Source organism: Bubalus bubalis, chromosome 13 (genome assembly GCF_019923935.1).
Source record: "Bubalus bubalis isolate 160015118507 breed Murrah chromosome 13, NDDB_SH_1, whole genome shotgun sequence".
NCBI lineage: Eukaryota > Metazoa > Chordata > Mammalia > Artiodactyla > Bovidae > Bubalus > Bubalus bubalis.
Window position 1 is genome coordinate 73,309,428 of NC_059169.1, and position 16,352 is coordinate 73,325,779.

The window sequence follows — 16,352 nt, forward strand, 5'->3', positions numbered from 1 at the left end:
GTTGGATGGCATCACCTACTCAATGGACATAGGTTTGAGTAAACTCCGGGAGTTGGTGATGGACAGGGAGGCCTGGCGTGCTGCGGTTCATGGGGTCGCAAAGAGTTGGACACGACCGAGTGACTGAACTGAACGGAACTGTAGATGTAACGTACTGTAAAGAAGAAGGAATGGTAAAGTGCTAGTGAAGTCAAGGACCAGGTACAGTTTCAGACAATATTGAAAGATAGGATTTCTATAAGTGGACAGGGAAGCGAAGACTTTCTAAGCAGAGGCCATAGCTTCCCCACAGGAATTACGTTCGGGGAAATGTAGGGGCAAGAAAAGGAAGTTGATCCCTCAGAAAGCAGATGAGGTCCATTTGTGAAGAACAGTTAGCTTGTTTGAATGTCAGAATAAATTTACATTTTATTCGGTAGATCATGTGGTTCCATTAGAACTTATTTTGAGCAGGGGGCGACACAGCATCATATCCACTGATTACTTGGGGTCATTCATTCAAAGCAGCGACAGCAAATACTATAACGCTAGTGTCAGTTTCAGAAAAGATCTGCATAAGCTAGAAACAAAAATAACGGGGCAGGGAATTTAGTTACCATCTTGCTGCACTCCAGGGATATAATCTTTTTTATTTGATGAGTCTTTGCACATTTTACACAAAAAAAGAAATAGAGTGTGTGAGAAGGATGAGGAGGGAACCATCCATACCTGAGATGTGCATATTGTTTAGAGAAGCTGAGTTTAAAGCTCCGTGATAATTTTGCCTAGTTGTTTGTCTTTGGAATATAGTTATACTTTGTCTTACAGTATAACTTTGTTATGCATGCTTTGTTTTACAAAATAAATGAATTCCTTAAAAAGGCATGTGAGAATTCTTTTTTTTTTAGGTTTATTCTTTTTTTTTATTATTTTATTTTATTTTTAAACTTTACATAATTGTATTAGTTTTGCCAAATAGCAAAAAGAATCCGCCACAGGTATACATGTGTTTTTTCTTCAAATTAAATAAAAATTTCATTATATTGGAAGGATCTGTGTTTGTAGCCACCCAACTGTGATTTCCATAAAGAGAGAAACATTTTTAAAAGTTAATTTATTCTTTTCAATTTACCTTTTGGATAAATGCAGACTTTTCATTATACCATTTTCCCTCAGCTTTATTGAGATATAGCTGACTTTTAATTTTGTGTAAATTTAAAGTGTACAGTGTGATTATTTTACACATATATATTGTGAAATGATTACAATAACGTTAATTAATATATTCATCACCTCACATAATTCTTTTTTCTTTTGTGGTGAGAACCCTTCATATCTATTCTCTTAGCAGCTTTTAAGTATATAAAATAGTATTGTTAACTAGAGTCATCAGACTGTATTTTAGATCCTCAGAAATTATTCACCATATAACTGGAAGTTTGTATCCTTTGACCAGTATCTCCATTTTCTTCCTACCTCCACCCCAGCCCCTGACAACAACCATTCTGCTATTTCTTCATATCTACAGCCTGATTCAACTACTATATGATTTTTTTTTTTTAGAAACTTGTACCTGTCTTGTTTTAAAGCTGCACATTAACTGAAATTCCATATTCTGTTGATTTCAGTCTCTAGTGGCCAGAGAAGCAGTCTACGCTATGGAGAATATTCATAGAAATATCAGATACACACATGGCAGTGGTTCAGAAAGTTTATGTAAGTATTTCTTCTTCAGATCTTGGGGGACTGTGAGGTACTAAGAAATTTGTGTTTGGTTTTTCTGTGTGGATTTAATTTTTCTAAGCGGAATCTTTTAAAACATGGTCACACGTAAACCAATTGGATTATAACAACTGGAAATGGAAGAATAATAGCTATGACATTGTTGAACAAAGCTACATTAATATACATACTAAAAAGGAACCAAAATGATACTTAAGAAATTATGCTCTTTCCTATAGAGTAGGGATTATAGAATTGGTATCACATTAGTTGACTGAAGCAGAAAAGGTCATACAAGTTCAAAAGAATGTTTAAGATGTCCAAGGCCACCATGTAAGGTTGTGCAGGTTGAACACTGTAGAAATCTAGGCATGCCATTTACATTAGATGTTTTTAAGTGACAACCTGTGTCCAAGAGTATAGCTCATGGCATGCTGGAGTTGAACATCCTTTGTTTATATTACACTGATGAGAACATGTATGTGGCAAGTTCTTAACAAATATCTTAATCTCTGCTGGGAGGTATTTATTGAGGGATTCCTTTGTATCCACAGAGGTAATAACAAACAATTTAGCTCTTTTCGAAACTGGAGGGGTAGACAGGAGAAGACAAAACAGAAAATAAGCATGTAAGAAGCCATCAGCAAACTATAATCCACAGGCCGAATCTAGCCCACTGCTTGTTTTTGGATAGCTTGTAAGCTAAGAATGGGTTTTTCCATTTCTTAAATGGTTGAAGAAAGCCAAAAGAAGAATAAGCTTTTGTGACATGTGAAAATTACATAAAATTCAATGTCCACAAATAGTTTTATTTGTGCATACCACACTCATTCATTTGCATATTGTCTATATAACTTTCATGACAGTGGAATTGAGTAGCTGTGTCATAGACTACGTGGCCCTCAAAGCCTAAAATATTAATTATCTGGTTCTTTACAGAAGAAGCTTGCCAATCTCTGATGTAAACAATTAAACAGTAAAATATAATCCCATTGATAATGAAGAACATAAAATAAGCATATTTGTTGTTGTTCAGTCGCTCAGTCATGTCCAACTCTTTGTGACCCCATGGACTGCAGCACACCAAGCCTCCCTATCCATCACCAACTCCCAGAACTTACTCAAACTCATGTCCATTGAGTCAGTGATGCCATCCAACCATCTCAACCCCTGTCATCCCCTTCCCCTCCTGCCTTCAATCTTTCCCAGCATCAGGGTCTTTTCCAATGAGTAAGTTCTTCACATCATTGGAGCTTCAGCATCAGTCCTTCCAATGAATATTCAGGGTTGATTTCTTTTAGGATCTACTGTTTTGATCTCCTTGCAGTCCAAGGGACTCTCAAGAGTCTTCTAAATAAGTGTAAAGGTTTGAAAATGACTGCCAGAGAGAGAGGCAACTTAGCCCAGGTGGCCTGGGAAGATCTTTCTCGGTAGGTGACATGTCTGTGAGACCTACCCTGCAAGTGGCTGCCAAACAAAGGTGTGGGGAAGATCCAGGGAGTGGGAATGGCATGTGAAAAGGCTTTGAGATGATATACTTGAAGTCCCAGAATTTCCTTCAACTGGAATGATCTACAGGGGGGTGAAAACATTCATACTGAATAAATTACCTGAGTACATGAGGCTTTATTACCAGAAAGTTCAGAATCTTCCTCTTCCTCCTCAGTCATTCCAGACAATCTCAGTACAAACTGAGGCCAGACTGGTCCACATGATGTTTCTGTCTCTTGCTGTCACAGTCTGTCTCTGCCTTTGCTGACCCAGGTCCTTGCTCTGGGCCACAGCTTCCTTTCATAAATCACCCCTTTCTTGATTCCCATCATCTTCTCTACTATTGTTCCTTCAGGGCTGGAGGAACTTGTAGAGAAACATCCTGTTTTGATGAAATAATTCCATCTTCATGCATGCATTCATTCAATACAAATCTGTGTGTATGTGTAAGTATAAAAATATAGTTGGAAGAATAAATGCCAGATATTAATAATAACTATTAGAAACATTTGCTGAATGAGTAACTTAACTAATGCACTGTTGATTAATATTTTTCAGCACTTCAGTAAAGACTTGTGTAATTAATTCAAGTACAGGTATTAGAAAGAAGAAAAGTGGTCACTTTGCTTATTATATGATTGTCAACCTGGAAAACAGTAGGAAATCAACCAAAAATATTATTAACAATCCAAGAGTTGAGTAAGGTGACTGACTATGAACTGCTGCTGCTACTGCTGCTAAGTTGCTTCAGTCGTGTCTGACTCTGTGTGACCCCATAGACGGCAGCCCACCAGGCTCCCCCGTCCCTGGGGTTCTCCAGGCAAGAACACTGGAGTGGGTTGCCATTTCCTTCTCCAATGAATGAAACTGAAAAGTGAAAGTGAAGTCGCCCAGTCGAGTCCGACTCTTCGAGACCCCATGGACTGCAGCCCATCAGGCTCCTCTGTCCATGGGATTCTCCAGGCAAGAGTACTGGGGTGGGGTGCATATTCAAATGCAGAGACATTACTTTGCCAACAAAGGTTCGTCTAGTCAAGGCTATGGTTTTTCCAGTAGTCATGTATGGATGTGAGAGTTGGACTGTGAAGAAAGCTGAGAGCCGAAGAATTGATGCTTTTGAACTGTGGTGTTGGAGAAGATTCTTGAGAGTCCCTTGGACTGCAAGGAGATCCAACCAGTCCATTCTAAAGGAGATCAGCACTGGGATTTCTTTGGAAGGACTGATGCTAAAGCTGAAACTCCAGTACTTTGGCCACCTCATGCGAAGAGTTGACTCATTGGAAAAGACTCTGATGCTGGGAGGGATTGGGGGCAGGAGGAGAAGGGGACGACAGAGGATGAGATGGCTGGATGGCATCACCAACTCGATGGATGTGAGTTTGAGTGAACTCCAGGAGATGGTGATGGACAGGGAGGCCTAGCATGCTGCGATTCATGGGGTCGCAAAGAGTCGGACAGGACTGAGTGACTGAACTGAACTGAATACAAACAGCTGCTCAGGATAGATTATGTTTAGAAATGTTACTGAACCGCTTGCACAGAATGATCTTATTTATGTAGGAAAAAATTATGTTCAAGTATGCACTGAAAAAGAAAGCACTAGAATATAAACGGTGATCATCACTTCTTGGTAGGGTTACATGGATAATTTTTCTTTTCTTCCTTAAACTGCTTTCCTTCAATCTCTACTTTCTTCCAGAAACTTATATAATAATCAGAAAAAAGCAAAGCTATTTTCGTTTTTAGAAAAAAAAAAATCCACCTTATTAGTTAACTCGAAACATCTGTATTTCAGAAAGTAATTTCTTTTTTTTTCTTTTTGTAGATCTAGCTCCTGGAGGTTCAGACGACTGGATCTATGACTTGGGCATCAAATATTCGTTTACAATTGAACTTCGAGATAAAGGCAAATATGGATTCTTGCTGCCAGAGAGTTACATCAGACCCACGTGTTCAGAAGCTCTGGCTGCTGTCGCTAAAATAGCTTCGCATGTCGTCAAGAATGTTTAATGCCCTTGATTTTTTCACTCTGTTCCCATATTTTAATTTACTGATTTCAGCCAAACCATTGTACCCACTTTTTGAGTTTTATCAGTAGTTTTGATCAAAGGTTTTCTCATTCTTTGGTTTTGTCAAAGAACAAAATAAACGGTACCTTGAAATTAACGCCGACCAGGGTTTACATTTTTCTTTTTTTTTAATTTGTGAGAGGCTAGGTACTGGGTTTTTCTTGATCCGTGACATTTGACTAGCCATCTCAAGCAATTTCAATAACTAACTTCATGCAGATCATTGTATCCTAAACAAGGAAAGAAGGTTGTTAGAAGTACAGTCAAGGTTTCTGCTCCCACTTTACAGTAAATTTCTTCTGGCTCCTTTAAAGACGCAGTCGTGCTTGCCTTTTGCTCCACAGTAATAGGCGACAGCTGTTACTGTCTGAGAAGGCAGAGGGGCATGAAAAACAAGACAAATACCGTTCGTCTCTCCAGTTCAGCTGCTCAATAAAAACTTTGAAGGAAATGAATGGCTGCAGTTATTTCGACAACAAATGTGCCATTCTGCACATTTACAATAGCCGTTTATTGTAAGAAATTATGTAATAAAAGGAGAAAGCTCTTCCGCTTAAATTCACTTTAAAAGTGGGAGTTTCTGCTCTCCCGGATTCCTGGTTTCTTCTCCAGGGTTTTCAGGTAAAGCACAGATTTGTAGCACAGATTTGTTGATTTCACCGAACGCCTCGGGGCCGACGTCACGCCCGGGAGGCGTGTCCACAAGGGAGGCGGAGCCTGCGCTCTGACGACTAATCTGGAGGCCGGAAGTTGCCTCGGTCTTCTGAGGAACAGGGCAAACTCTTGACTTCCGGTGGCGTTTTGAGGCCTGACAGTGTTTTCCTTGTCTTTTCTTACTCCCCAGTGTCTTTCTTTCTTTCTTTTTTTTCCCTACGTCCCAGGCTGGCTCGACCCTGGCGAAGCGGCGAGCGGGCTCTGCTTCCTAGCCGTCCCGGAGTCCCTCGCTAGCCGAGGGCCTGTTCCCGGGGGCCGCGCGCGCACCTCCCTCTCGCCGTCGTCTCCCCGGGGCCGGGCGCGGGGACAGAGTCTCCTCCCCCGTTCCTCGGAGCTGAGGCGGCCGTGCCACCTCCGAACTGCGCTTGCGAAAGAAGCTCGGGGAGGAGGTAAGCTTGAATCCTGTGAATTGGTGTGGGTACCGGGGGGAAAGGGGTTGGTTGGACGGGCCCAGGATGGGGAGGCCCAACCGGTCCTCCATCCTGCTTGGGTCACGCCGGGCTTTTCATCCCTCCGTGAGCGTCCCACCCTTAACTCTGCAGAAGACCCTTGTGCTAGTGCCGGGTTTCTCGCTGTCATCCTGAGGTGTTCTCAGGCGCGTTTGCCTGAGGGGGCAAGTGAATTCAGACGGAAAACTTTGCTAGGTCACTACAATTTAATGTGAGCCTGGGAACACTTGCGTGGTATTCTCATTTGTGTGAGATGAAAGGGTGCCGGAATATGGTCACGCATTCCCCGGACCTCTTAGGGAAAGGTGTCTTTACTTTTGGTTATATTTGGGCTTGCTTATTTCCCGGCAGTGATACCGACTCAACGTTCCCGGAGTTAAGGAGTGCTACTTGGTCTTCACAGTCCCTTGGTAGTTACTTTTGGCAGCTATCTGTCAGAAACCAGGAAAGGCGGGATGAAAGGCGAGGCTCAGATGTTTTGGCATCAGCCCTTTCTAAACAGGTGCACACAATTTGTGTGGCTGGAACTTTGAGTTGATGAGACCGATGCTGTCGCTAGGATATTGGTTGTGGAGCCTAGGGTCAAACCATTGGGTTATATTCTGAGATTTTCAGATCATTTGAACTGCTTTGAAAATTATGGGCGTGCTCACCCTCTTTAGGTTTTTTTTTTTGTTTTTGAAGAAATAATTTTAAAAGTCTGGAAGGATCTTCACACCTCAATTTTTCAAAGTTTTGCCAGACATACTGTTGCAGTAAACCCAGATGCTTATGCAGGACAGTTCATTCGTGTGTGGTGCCGGCTACCGGGGTCTCCTCCTGCAGTGTTTGAATTGACTGACTTTAGAATCTACGCGTCAATATTTTGGACAGTTTTGTGGACATATCTCTTGATTTTCGAATGATTGAGAATTCAATGAAGTATTTAGATGATAACGACAGTTTCAACAGGAGACTAAGAATGTAGATGCTGGGATGTAGCGATTTGTGTCTGCAGAAATAGTTGTGAAAATTTTGTGAAAAATATTGTGACATTAAGACTGGGGGGATCTGGGAGGATCTAGTTTTGTCAAATGCACGCCTCTTTCTCGCCTCCGAACTATTGGTGTTTTGAAGTGAACATTGACTGCGGATTTTAAGATATGCACGTTTATCTGATTTGCATATTTGTAAATGAAAACTAAAATCCCACAGGTGGATGCTGTTTTAATTTCTGTACAAGTTATTGAAAATTTGACAGTCTGGTGTTAATTTGTATTGTAATATGCACTGACATTTGCTTATAGAAAGCAGTTGTTTAGCATATTTATTTACAGAATTGGTTTTCAGTGTTAGTCTTTCCTACCCGCTCCCATCCCCGCCCCCCACCTTGCTCTCCTTTTCCTGTAGAGTTGAGTTGGAGCTATTTCAGCAGATCTTTAGTAGCAGTTGAAATGTTAACTGGTTGGTTTACAAAGTGTCTTTTATTCTTTGTTTTGGTAGTTTTGTTTGTTTGTATTTCACTTTATAGTAGTTGCCAGCATGGGATACTCTCCCTACACAGTCTTTTTAACAAAATGTGTCTTCCACACAGCACTAGTATGCTTGCATAGTCAGTTTAGATCTGACAATTCTGTTCAGAATTTGCTTTTATTAAGTTGTTTTAGTCTATCCACATATAAGCAATCTGCAAGATCGTTTGTGAAAATTCTTTTATTCTAAAATTCTGAAGGAAAAACTCACAGTATGCATCAAATAAACTTTTTTCTTTCAAAACTAAGACATAAATATGATGAGATCTTTAACACGTTTAGAGTGCCAGTGGATAGGGATTTATTCTCCTACCAGTTGGTACCAGGAATTCTGTAGCTGTAATTGCTTAGTTATTTGACAGTTTCCTAATATGTGCTTCTGATCCAGATTGAAGTGTTTTAATGCTTTCATTTATGTTAGTGGAGGATGAGATCTCAAAGATGTAATTGTGGATTGAAGTGAGACTACTAGAACTAATGTTTTATTGAAAGGTTTTAGTTATCAGGCTTCAGAAATAATTGTTTAAAAAGAGGCCCATTTGTGTTTTTCTTTTCACAAATATTTTTGTAATATGAAGCTATGAATACATTGTGATTTTTTTTTTTTTTTTACATTGTGATATTTGTAAATTTCCGGGGGAAGGAAGACATTTCCCATTTATTAAGACTTTTTGTTGTGTCTTAATAGATTCAAACTTTGTGGCCATGTTTTCCAGTTTTTTGTTTTTTGGCCGCACCTCGTGGCTTGCTTGATCATAGTTCCCTAGCCAGGAATTGAACCTGGGTCCTAGCAGTGAAAACGCTGGGTCCTAACCACTGCACCACCAGGGAATTCCCCTTATTTTCTTTTTCAATTGAAAAAATATTAAAGCTTCTGATATTTATTTCTCTGCAAATGGAGAGAAAAATATGAGAATTACTCAATAGACTTTCATCAGTGGCACTGTTAATGTTGGGGTTTGGTAAAGGCATGATAATGTGAGTGGGAGGGTGATGCCAACTTAAAACTAAAAGAATAAATTGAAAACTGAGGGGAAGCCTTCAAAGTCTCTGAGATAGGGAAGGCTTTATTTACATTTTAATCTTATTTCTAATTTTTCCCATATACGTTGAAGCATTTACTTATTGAAGTCTGTTCATATATTAATTGAAAGAATTTTCCCCTTCTCAGTCAAATCTACATTTTATTCTTTTGTGGTTTGCCTTTCTCTTTGTGCCAAATCTTTAGATTAAAAATTCTAATTCTCACATTATATGCAACCTAATTTTTAATTAATATATATAAGCAAATGCTTTTTTGTTGTACTGTAGATTGTGTATATTTAGACAAATAGGATTTAAAATATATTTTATATTTTTAATGCAAGCTTAAGGCATTTTATCTGTACAAAATCATAAATGCTTCATAGTAATATTTAGATAATTTGTTGACTACTGATAGAAGTTCCTAGATAGATGATCAGAAAAATTTCTTTATCAATTAGAAAACTTCAATTTCTACTTTTTCCCGCAGGGTTTTGTTTTTTTTCTGTCTAGGACCTCCCTGTAACCTAGACCTGTTTCTGAAACGCAGTGTTATTTTAGGCCATGTTCTGGTACTGTTGACTCTCTGAGAGAAGTGACTGTGTCTTTACTTCGTTGCTTGTCTTCCCTAAGTTGGAAGACTTAACAATAGCAGAAGTAAAATTCTTGGGATAATCACCCTATGGGTGAATCTTGTAGTACTCCATGTCTCTGGTGAAAGCTACTTTGTTTCTGTGGGAAGAAACTTTTACAGTCAAGAATACAAAGGAGGGGTAAGGTTGGATCATTAGTCCTCACTACATTGTCTGTTGCAGCCCAAACCCCTTGAAGTCTTCAAAGCTTGTGTTAGGGATGGATCTAACATGGGAGAAAAGCTGTGGGACCATGCTTCCCAGCAGTAGGTCAGAGAAGGAGAGGGTCCTGATCCAGCCAACAAGTTATAGGCAGGGAAGAGAGGCAGTTATTATCTGGAGCCCTCAGAAAGACAAGAAAAGAGATAACTGATGACCAGTGTTTCATGTATACTAAGAAATAGCTTGTTACCCCAATTGTGGAAAACACTACTGTTGATTTTTTTTTTTTTTTTTGAGGAGGGAAGACGTGTTGGAAGTGGAGTCCGGTTGGGGATAGAGGTTTGGGGGGCAGACATGATCGTTTCCTTTGATACTGGAAGGAAAAATGTAAGGTTAGGGTTAGTCATCTTGATGCAGCGTGGTGGGATAGTGTGCCTGCTCCCAAGTTGCAGGTAACTAGAAATAGCTAATCAACTTTTAGAACACATTCATTTTTAAGTTATTAATGCTTTTCAATTAGTGAATGTGAATTTCAGTGTATGCCTATATATTTTTATAGTAACATGATGAAATTTAAAAAATTTATCTTGTTACATATTTCTTATTGAATCTCAGTTATAAATAATAAAAAAGTTGTTTTTCTCAGTTAATCAAAGCTCTACATTTTCTAGATGTTTTTCAACTTCACTTATCACTTATCTTGGCTTTTAGTTCTTTATGTTCAGTAAGTCAAATGTGTGTATGGAATTTACCCACCTTTTCCTTTATAAATTCACATTAGGACTGAGAATGAGCTCAGGAAAAGTTAAATCAAAGATGATAATATTCACTGTTGTGTGGAGGCTGAAGAACATTTGATACATAAGTGATTTTATGTTGAACAGATTCTTGTTCACTTATGGATGCTTTACATAATTTTTTAAAATTTGTAATTTAAAGTTACTTTCTAACTTTTTTGAATCACTAAAAATAGATTCTAACCCTAATGGTTACATTGTATATTAGAAAATAATCATACATATTTCCATTTTAAAACTACCATATTGTATCATATCATATATTTTTCTTTTGGTTCATTACCTGTTAGTTTGTCAACTGTTGTCCTTAATCTTTGGACATTTTTAAAATGTGACTTGACAAGAAGTATCTAACTGGACCAAACATTGTTTGTAATTTTTTTTTATAAGTTTTGATTCTGTACTACTATGATTTAACTTCCTTGCAAATCATGGGGCCTGACTTTGACATCACAGTAACAAACGTTATAAACTTTATAGAGACCAGTTCTTTACCAAATGGAGTTTTTACTTCTTTAGCTGACATCATTCATTCTAGTAGCATTTGCCTACTAACAAAATTTCAACTAATGTTTAGTGTATAAAGTGTGATATGATTGGTTCCTTTTCTTTTTCTTAGGCGTTTCTTGCCCATCTAGATTATTCTAGGTCTAGAATTTAAGATTGTTTTCTAATATTTATCATAGTGCTTTTATCTGATATTTTCATTTCCAGTTGAATCACCTGATTGTATGTTTTAGTTTCTAATGTTTTATTTGCTTTTGTAAAATATTTTCATAATTTCTTTTCTTGTTACTAATAATGGTAAAATAGCCTGTTTATTTCTTTTAGCACCTTTGGCTTTTATGTCAGTGCAGTATAGATTATCAAAATATCTTCACTGTTTCTAGTTGTTCATTCATCCTGTCCTATTTTGAAAGAAAGTCATTTTATCAATATTGAGGGTTTTTTCTGTTTTTTGTAATACTGCAAAAGAATATTCCTGATTATACTGTTCATCTTTGGCTTGTGTAAAACAAAGAAAATACTTAAAAATTTCTCCCAGCCTGATTTTTGGAATGTACCTGATGTTATCACTTAAGTTGTATAAAACACAATTTCTACTCTAAAATTGAAAGAAATTTTTGGCATAGCTTTCTTTTCCAGTAGACCAGTTGTTGGAGAATGATAGCATACTTTTTCTTTAAAAGATAATTACTAAATTTTGAAACAGCTTTTATAAGGAACTTAGAAACTTTTTCATAGTGTGTTCTGAAATTGAATGTACTGTGGAAACTGTGTGAGTGGAATATTATTCATTCTGTAGAAGAGGTAAAATTCTAGCCCCAAAGAATCAAAGTCTTAATAAATTCACTAACAAGGTGTGTCTTAGAAGATAGTTTCTTCTGTTCCTCTGTTTACTTGTGACCTCTTCTATGTCTTTTTTCCGTCTGAGGAAAATCCCTTGTAATTTTATAGTGTTATTTACCATCTTATTTGCTTGTAAGTTATTGGCTCAGATATTTAAAACTAAACAATTTTACAGTTTGCCTCTCTCTTTTTTGGTTAAAGTAGTACAAAATGTCAAAAATTAGAAGGAAGGTCACTGTGGAAAATACCAAGACCATATCTGATAGCACATCCCGAAGACCCAGTGTATTTGAAAGGCTTGGACCCAGCACTGGCAGTACAGCGGAGGTGAGTTGTCACCAGCATAGTCACAGGGCTGCTCCTGAATTACTGTTCTTCAGATCCTTATTTATATCACAAACGTGAAGAGGATGTTGTAGGAATATTGGTTAAATGTGTTTCGTAGCAAAGGAGTGAGATGGGCATTAGGGTTTATAGGCCTCTTTTTCCTGATGTTTTCATTATTTGGGGAGTAATGTATCTCAGGTTAGCTGGATTTTTGATAGCATTTATTTTAATTTTGTCCCACTAGCATTTTTTTTTCCAGAAATAAATATGACTAAATATGAAATTCACATAGTAATATCTGTCTCTTAGACACAGTGCCGTAACTGGCTGAAGACTGGCAACTGCCTCTATGGAAACACATGTAGATTCGTACATGGCCCTTCACCCCGTGGTAAAGGTTATAGCAGCAATTATAGAAGGTAAATTGAGAACTTTGAATTGTTCCTATGCTATTAGAAGATGGCTGTTGTAATTTTTTTTTTTGGCTTTTGTAATTTATCTAATAAATACTGCCATATATTTGGTCAGGTTTTCTATTTTGGTGGTAGTCTTATCAGTAGTCAAGATTGACAAGATTATTTTACTTGTTAATTTCAAGATTAATAAAAATGTTTGCTTTAAAATTTATTTGCTTAAAAATTTGTTTTTGTAATATGTGTATGGCTTATTTTCATGCCCTGCTCCCCAGTTATATATGTTAAAACGCTGTTTAAGATGGCAGAATTTCATGGATTTGTTTTTAGTGAGGAGAGACTACTTTCAACTCTTGAAATAGTAAAATTTAAATAGAATATAATTTTTAGCTTTTTAAGATGTTCAAAATTCAGAACTTCATTGCAAAAAATAATATAATGCAAGCTTCAGAGGTTAAAATACATTTGCCAAATCTCTTATCACAATATACTGAGGTATATGAAAGTATGTATTTATATGTGGATAAGTATACTACCTATTTAGAATGTCATTTTGCCTTTAATAAAGGCATGGCTAAATTAGACCTTCCTAATAAAAAATCTTTTACTTTTCTTTCGGCTCCCTCATGATGATTTTGTTACGGTGTTTAAAGATGTCACATACATAAAGATTGTCACAAGAGTTTAAACTTGATTGGTAAACAACTAATTTACCTAGTCTTAAAATTGGATGTGCTGATTGCTTTGGCTTCAGCATCAGTATAAAAACTGCACATTAACCTTTGGAGGTGTGTTTTTTAATTGGGTGAATTTTTGTGTATGTGTACTGAGTTTGAAGTTTAATACAATTTAAAATTCACCATAACATTAGCTGATTTTCTGTTCACTTAAATGTACATTTTAATTTACTTGTGATGCTGAATACTCTGTTTTATTTGTATTTAGATTGTCATCTGTCCTTTCTGTCAATGTGGGAAAATTAATCTTTATAAGTTTAATATGTATAAGTAAATACATATCTGGGGAAACTTACAGTAATTTTAATGTCTTGCTTATATTACTGTATTTTTAGTACATGCTTTATTTCATCTTTGACTTTTATTATCAACTTCCTCAGAATTTTTATACAAGTGGTTGTAAGGAAAATGGGCACAGAAATTTGTCTAAAATGGAAAAAAGTAGTGTCATTACTAGATTTAGAATAAAGGATTTCTGTTATAATTTTGCTATTTTGTGCATTTTTCCCCTGATAACTTTCTTTGTATTTGTGTATTTTCCCTTTTTTTGTAAGGAAGGAAGAAAAATATAGTTCATAATGTGATTCAAAGATGAAAAGAAAAGCATTGTGTTTCAGAAATACTTGTTTAGTCACAAATGATTTAAGTCACTGAGCATTTACTATATGTGGAGAATTCTGTTAGGTACTATTTAGGATAGAAACAAGGTATCATAAACTGTCTTATTATATAAAGGAAACTAGGGTACATAAAATTGACATGTGCCTCATAATTATAATTTAAAGCAGTTAAGTGCTGGTTCTTAATAAGAAATTCCATTTACCAGTTAAGCTTTAACTGTTAAAACATTTAATATAGATCTATATAATGTGCATGTAAATGTAAAAGTTATGAGATCCCTTAAAAAGAATTGACTAAAATTATTTTTTCACTAACCATGTGATTTGTATTAGTGATTGATAAAGGAGTTGGTTGATCAACTATTACTTGAAATAGATATGAATATTTATGTAATTTGTGTATATCTTTTAAAAGTATTATACACAGTATTCTTTGGTGGCTAAAGAGGGCCATAGCATTTCTTAATAATTCTTGCCCTCTTTTAATGGTGCTCTAGGAATATTTTTTAAGGCAGTGTGTTTTCTGTCTCTACTTTTGTTTTTCTCCTTAGTGATGGTGTGAAAATGATTGAACAGCCATTTATCAAATGGCTAGTATAAATTATGAAGCTTTACCAGTATTGAATATTAATATGTGTATTTTCCCTAAATAAAACCAGTCATAGCAAAGTATAAAAAGTATAAAATTCAAATCTTACTTTGAATTTTTCAACTGCTTTTTATTCTGAAATAATTTCAAATTTAAGAACAATTAAGAATAACATTAAAAATTCCTATATTTGCTTTGATTCTTGAGATGCATAAAATATTTTCATAGTTGATGTTGCATCCAGCCACATACATGTGTAAATAATATTGTTGTTTCTAGATTAATTTTGCTGTTTGCTTTCAAATATAACTAGTATATTTATGTGATTAATAGGAAAACAAACTGTTAATGACAACTTCCTTTCTCTCAGCTCATGTATAGTTCCTTATTACTATCACCAGCACCTGCCACCCCATGGAATTTTAATGTATGCATTTTGATTGGTATTGGGAGAAAACTTGTAAGTGATGCTCATATTTTTTATATATTAATGTTTAAGCTGAAATTTACTTTTCTGAACTTTAGTAGTCATGGATAGTAGAAAAATTAGTTTTGTAGGGTTGTTTCTATAAATATATTCTTATGAAATGTTATATAAATATAGATTTTTGTTATTTTGTTTTTTTGTTTTGTTTTTGTTTTTTGGTTTAAAGGTCACCAGAAAGACCTACAGGGGATCTTAGAGAAAGAATGAAGAACAAGCGCCAAGATGTGGACTCTGAGTCCCAGAAACGAAATACAGAGGAGTCATCCTCACCTGTTAGGGTAGGAATGAATTTCCTGAAACAAAGTTAAATTTTAGTAGTGATTTATTATATATGTTCTATTTTAAATATTAGCTTATGTGCTAAATATATGTTAAGTGTGTAATATTACATTATAATGTTCTATATGGATAATGTAGTTTAGAGGAAAAAAGTCCTCTGGGAAAATTCATAATTTCACCATTTTAGTTCTTGGTTAAGATGATGGGAACTGGTTGGCAGAGCACTAGCTGCACTTCATAGGATTTCTGTACCTTGGTGGACATCATGAATATCTAAATGTATTCTTAAGTTTTCAGAATGTAGCCAAGCCATCAATTCCTGCCTACTTCCAAGAAAGACTGAAAAGGCTTGCAGTAAAACACTTTTAAATTAAAACAATGAAGGCAAGGCATGGTGGTGGCAGAAACTGAACTATGATCACAGAATTGAGTGTGAATTTCCTGCCAGTGAAATGAAAAGAGAGCACAGTTTATGATGTAGTTTATTGATTAAAAGAAAATATAGATGTTTGTCAGGAATGGAAATTTCCCAGAAGTAAATATTTTTAAAAGAAATGTATCATGCTCTTGTGTGTGCATTTGAAACAAATTTGTAGAGATACAGTTCACCCATTTAAAGTGTACACTTGGGTGATTTTTCATAAATTCATAAGAGTCCTATATCCATTACCACAGTCAGTTTTAGAACAATTTCATCACCCCAGAAAGAAAACCCCATACCCTTTAGTGATCATTTCCCTGGCCCTTCAACTGACCACCAGCCTTAGGCAACCACTGTTCCAGTTAGACTGTCACATAGATGTGCCTGTTCTGGTTATTTGATATAAATAGAGTCATACAGTATGTGGGGTTTTTGGTGACTGGCTTCTTTGACTTAGCATAGTGTTTTCAAGGTTCATGACAGCTTATGGGATGTAGCAGTATTTCATTCTTTGTTTTTGCCAAACAACATTCCAGTGTATTGATACATCACGTTCTGTCTATCCATTCATTCAGTTCAG

The 16,352-nt window shown here is 36.3% G+C and overlaps 2 protein-coding genes across 12 annotated transcripts in view; both read left to right on the forward strand.

Moving 5' to 3' along the window:
- The window catches only part of CPB2 (carboxypeptidase B2), a 57,787-nt gene extending 52,585 nt beyond the window's left edge, over positions 1 to 5,202 (forward strand). The window contains exons 10-11 of the mRNA XM_006072550.3: positions 1,608 to 1,695; positions 5,018 to 5,202. Of these exons, the coding sequence (XP_006072612.1) occupies positions 1,608 to 1,695; positions 5,018 to 5,202 (273 nt within the window). The remainder of the gene's footprint in view (positions 1 to 1,607; positions 1,696 to 5,017) is intronic.
- A 761-nt stretch (positions 5,203 to 5,963) lies between these two features.
- The window catches only part of ZC3H13 (zinc finger CCCH-type containing 13), a 102,366-nt gene continuing 91,977 nt past the window's right edge, over positions 5,964 to 16,352 (forward strand). For 3 of the 11 annotated variants that reach the window (XM_044926812.1, XM_044926814.1, XM_044926817.1), the window contains exons 1-4: positions 5,968 to 6,364; positions 12,101 to 12,226; positions 12,536 to 12,645; positions 15,239 to 15,350. In XM_044926812.1, the coding sequence (XP_044782747.1) occupies positions 12,110 to 12,226; positions 12,536 to 12,645; positions 15,239 to 15,350 (339 nt within the window). In that variant the 5' untranslated portion in view covers positions 5,968 to 6,364; positions 12,101 to 12,109. Of the gene's footprint in view, positions 6,365 to 12,074; positions 12,227 to 12,535; positions 12,646 to 15,238; positions 15,351 to 16,352 lie in introns of all 11 variants that reach the window. The other 8 variants (XM_044926816.1, XM_044926815.1, XM_044926813.1 and 5 more) reach the window with 8 other exon arrangements.